This window comes from Nothoprocta perdicaria, unplaced genomic scaffold (assembly GCF_003342845.1).
Source record: "Nothoprocta perdicaria isolate Ctin4 unplaced genomic scaffold, notPer1 scaffold_565, whole genome shotgun sequence".
NCBI lineage: Eukaryota > Metazoa > Chordata > Aves > Tinamiformes > Tinamidae > Nothoprocta > Nothoprocta perdicaria.
The window spans coordinates 713-4632 of NW_020455827.1; the positions used below are offsets into that span (position 1 = coordinate 713).

The following is a 3920-nucleotide window of genomic DNA, read 5'->3' on the forward strand; positions in this document are numbered from 1 at the left end:
GCCGTTAGAATAAAAAATAAAACGTTCAAGTATGAAGGGCAGGTCCCCCCCTCCCTCCTCGCCTTGCCCCGCAGCCGGGGAGCCTTTTTTGGTGGGCCCCCCCCTCCAAAACCTCCCAGCGCCACAAAAAGAAGAGGGGGGAGGAGGGGGGGGCTGTGCAGTTGTGGGTTAATTTCTGCTTTCTTATAAAGAAAAGGAAAAAATAAAGAATTCCTGCAGTGCCCGAGCGCCGGAGCCGCGGGGCTGGTGCTGAGCTACGGGGGGGAGGTTGGTTTTAACACACACACCYCCCCTTCCTTATTACGTACGTCCTCCGGGAGGGAAAGAGCTGGAAACGGTTAAAATCCAGCGCCGCCGCGGGAAGCGGCGGCGAGCGGAGTGAACGGGGGCGCTCCGGGGCCGGCAAGAGGCTCCCGGAGGCAAGAAGCGACAGTCGGAGGAGGCCGGGAATGTCGCTCCGAGCTCAGACGTCACGAGATTAAAAAGGCGGCCGGGACAGCGGCCACCGGCGGGGCGCCCGTTGGGGACGGGGGGCAATGGAGGGGTGGCCCGAGGCCACGTCGTGGTCCCCACACAAGAGAAATCCTGGCAAGAGGCGGAGGGGCGAGCGGGAGAGGAGGACAGGAGAGCTTGGGGACAGGAGCTCTTTTCCCCCAGAGCCTGAAAGCTTCTCTGTAGCCTACGCCAACAGGAGCGGGGAAAAAAGCCTAACACTTTTTCAGTATTTTAGCTTTTTGGGGACTTCCCAGGGAAAACTGTCCCTACCAAAGTGGCCATAGGCTGCAGTCCTCTGATAAATGGGCTTCTTCAGATCCAGATCCCTGGAATATACAAGTCCTGCACTTAGTAAAGGCGCGTGCGAGGCCCAAACGCGCAGCACCGAGCGTCCCTGCGTGCCGGGGCCGGGCGCTCGCCGGCGCCGCCTCCTCGCTGCTCTGGCTCCGGGGGGGCCGTGTTCCTGTCCTGCTCCCTTCTCCCCCGGGGGAGGCGGTTGTAGCTTCCCGGGAGAAGCTACAAGCGCGGTGCGGTKGTTGTTCTCAGCTGCCGGCGGATACTTACCCCTCTCAGCAGCACTTATCTTCCGGCTTAGGCAGCTCTTGTCCCAGCCCAAAGGCTGCTCCTCCCTTTAAATCGGGTGTTTCCAGCACCGCGGCGGCGAAAAGAGGCAGCGACGGCAGCACGAGGCGGTGGCCGGGGCGGGCTCTGCGCCCGCCGGCTCCGGAGGCGCGAGGAGGGAAGGGGGAGCCGCGTGCGCGCCCGTCCCCAGCGCCGCCTCCCGCCCGGCACCCGTTCGCGGCCCCGTCTTTACCTGACGATCACCCCGGGGCGCAGGTCGAAGTTCTTCTTGACGATGTCCAGCAGCTCCCGCTCGCTCTTCTGCGAGGTGCCGTAGTGGAAGATGGAGATGGAGAGCGGGTGCGAGACGCCGATGGCGTAGGAGACCTGCGCGGCGCGGGCGTGAGCGGCGAGGGCGACGCGGCGGACGGGCCCCGCGCGCCCCGCGCGCCACCCACCTGCACCAGCACCCGGCGGCACAGCCCGGCCTTGATGAGCGACTTGGCCACCCAGCGCGCGGCGTAGGCGGCCGAGCGGTCCACCTTGGTGTAGTCCTTGCCGGAGAAGGCGCCGCCGCCGTGGGCGCCCCAGCCGCCGTACGTGTCCACGATGATCTTGCGGCCCGTGAGGCCGGCGTCGCCCTGCGGGACAACACCTCCGTGAGCTGCCACCTCGCCACGAGTGTCACCTCGCCACGGGTGTCACCTCCCACGGGTGTCACCTCCCACGGGCTCCACGAGGTGACAGCGCCGAGGTGCCCCCAGCAGCAGCCTCACCTGGGGGCCCCCGATGACGAAGCGGCCGCTGGGCTGCAGGTGGTAGATGGTGTCGTCGTCCAGGTACTTGGCGGGCACCACGGCCTTGATGACCTTCTCCTTGAGCGCGTCGCGCATCTCGTCCAGCGACACGTCCTCGTCGTGCTGCACCGAGATGACGATGGTGTGCACGCGGATGGGGATGACGGCGCCGCGGTCCTGCATGTACTGCACGGTGACCTGTGGCGGAGGGGGACACGGTGAGTACGGTGAGAGGGGGACACGGGGAGCGGCGGCGGCGCTGCGGGCACCCACCTGCGTCTTGGAGTCGGGGCGCAGCCAGGGCAGCGTGCCGTTGCGCCGCAGCTCGGCCAGCTTGGCGTTGAGCTTGTGCGCCAGCACGATGGTGAGCGGCATGCACTCCTCCGTCTCGTCCGTGGCGTAGCCGAACATGAGGCCCTGCGCCAGAGGAGCCGTCGCGTGAGGCGCCGCGCGGGGGACACCCCGGGGCGCCCTGCACGTCACCGCTCCCACCTGGTCGCCGGCCCCGATGTCCTCCTCGCTGCGGTCCAGGTGGACGCCCTGGGCGATGTCCGGGGACTGCTGCTCCAGGGCCACCAGCACGTTGCAGGTCTTGTAGTCAAAGCCTGGGGACAGCGGGGACGCTCAGCCCGGGCCGCGCGCTCCCCGCGCCCCGAGCGGGCGGCGCGTCACCTTTGGAGGAATCGTCGTAGCCGATGTGCTTGATGGTGTCCCGAACCACCTTCTGGTAGTCGACGGCGGCGCGGGACGTGATCTCCCCCGCCAGCAGGATCATCCCGGTCTTCGCCACCGTTTCTAGAGGGAAAGGGAAGGTCGGCTCCGGCTCTGGCACCGGCCGCCGCGGCCCCGCGGGGCTCCACTCACCGCAGGCCACCTTGGCGTCGGGGTCCTGCTTCAGGTGGGCGTCCAGGACGGCGTCGCTGATCTGGTCGCAGATCTTGTCTGCAAGAGCAGAGCCYGTCAGGGCCGCGGCCCCTTCCCGCCGCCCTCCCGTGCGGAGCTTCCCGCCGCCCCGGAGGGCGGCCGCTTCCGGAAGCCATTTCCGTGTCCCGCTCCGCATCCTTAGTGTGGAATTCCAGGCATTCGCCAGTTAAACCGTGGCGCTCAGGTTACATTTGGGCCAGGGTTTTGGCTCAGCCGCCTCCCGCGCGGTGCCCCTGTTTTCCCAGGAGGATCCCGGCGCCTCCCCTCCGGAGGCGGCCRCGTGCCAGAGCTTTCCCGGAGCTTTCCCGACAGCTGGGAGCTGATGCGCGGGGCCGTTTCCGGGGCTGTTGGGTGTCACCCGCTGCCCCAGTGCTGCTCTACGGGGCTGCATCCCGGCGCCCCCAGCATGGCTCATCCCGGCACGCCCGCCCCACGGGCTTCCCGCGCGGGAACGCGGACGTCCTTGAGGACGACCTCTGCGGCGGCAGCCCTCGGCACCGGGGCAAGAAGCCGCCGGGAGGCTCCGCTGGCTGCTTTTTGGGGCTAAAGGGCGCCAAAACGGACCTTACACCCGTGACGAAGCAGCGCCATGGGGTGTGCGCCGGGCTCCGTGGAGCGGGGCGGCCCCACAGGCCCCCCCGGGAGAGGGTCCGGCCCGAGGGGCGGCTGCAGCGGGAGCCGCTTCCGCAGCGCCCGGGAGCCGCGGACGGGAGGCGGGAGCCGCCGCGCGCCCGGACAGGGAGAGCGCGGCGGGAGCGGCGGCGCCGGAGCCGCCGGATGCTGCAAGGGGGTCGGGGACACCCCGGGGGCACCCTGTGTGGCACCGTCCCCGTGTCCTGGGGACCCCCATGGGGACTGCTCTTCATGTCACCATGCCCATGTTTTGGGGACACCCCCGGGGCGCCCTGTGTGGCACCGTCCCCGTGTCCTGGGGACCCCCATGGGTCACACGGGCTGCTCTTCATGTCACCGCCCCAGTATTTTGGGGACACCCCCGGGGTGCCCTGCGTGTCCCCGTCCCCACATCCCGGGGACACCCCTAGGGCACACGGGGCCCTTGTCCGGTGCCGGTCGGGGCCAGGCAGTCCCGTGGGACGCCGAGCACCGTTTCCCTCGACCCCGGGCGGGGGGGGGGTGCGCGGG

At 69.0% G+C, this 3920-nt stretch overlaps 1 protein-coding gene across 1 annotated transcript; it reads right to left on the reverse strand.

Annotated features, from left to right (window-relative positions):
- Positions 1 to 291: 291 nt before the first annotated feature.
- MAT2A (methionine adenosyltransferase 2A) lies at positions 292 to 2913 on the reverse strand. The gene is made up of 8 exons (XM_026048735.1): positions 2718 to 2913; positions 2526 to 2648; positions 2346 to 2458; positions 2127 to 2270; positions 1833 to 2051; positions 1515 to 1697; positions 1310 to 1443; positions 292 to 821 (listed from the first exon to the last, which is right to left on the reverse strand). Exons 1-8 carry the CDS (start codon positions 2911 to 2913, stop codon positions 719 to 721), a joined length of 1215 nt encoding a protein of 404 aa, XP_025904520.1. The 3' UTR covers positions 292 to 718.
- Positions 2914 to 3920: the final 1007 nt, after the last annotated feature.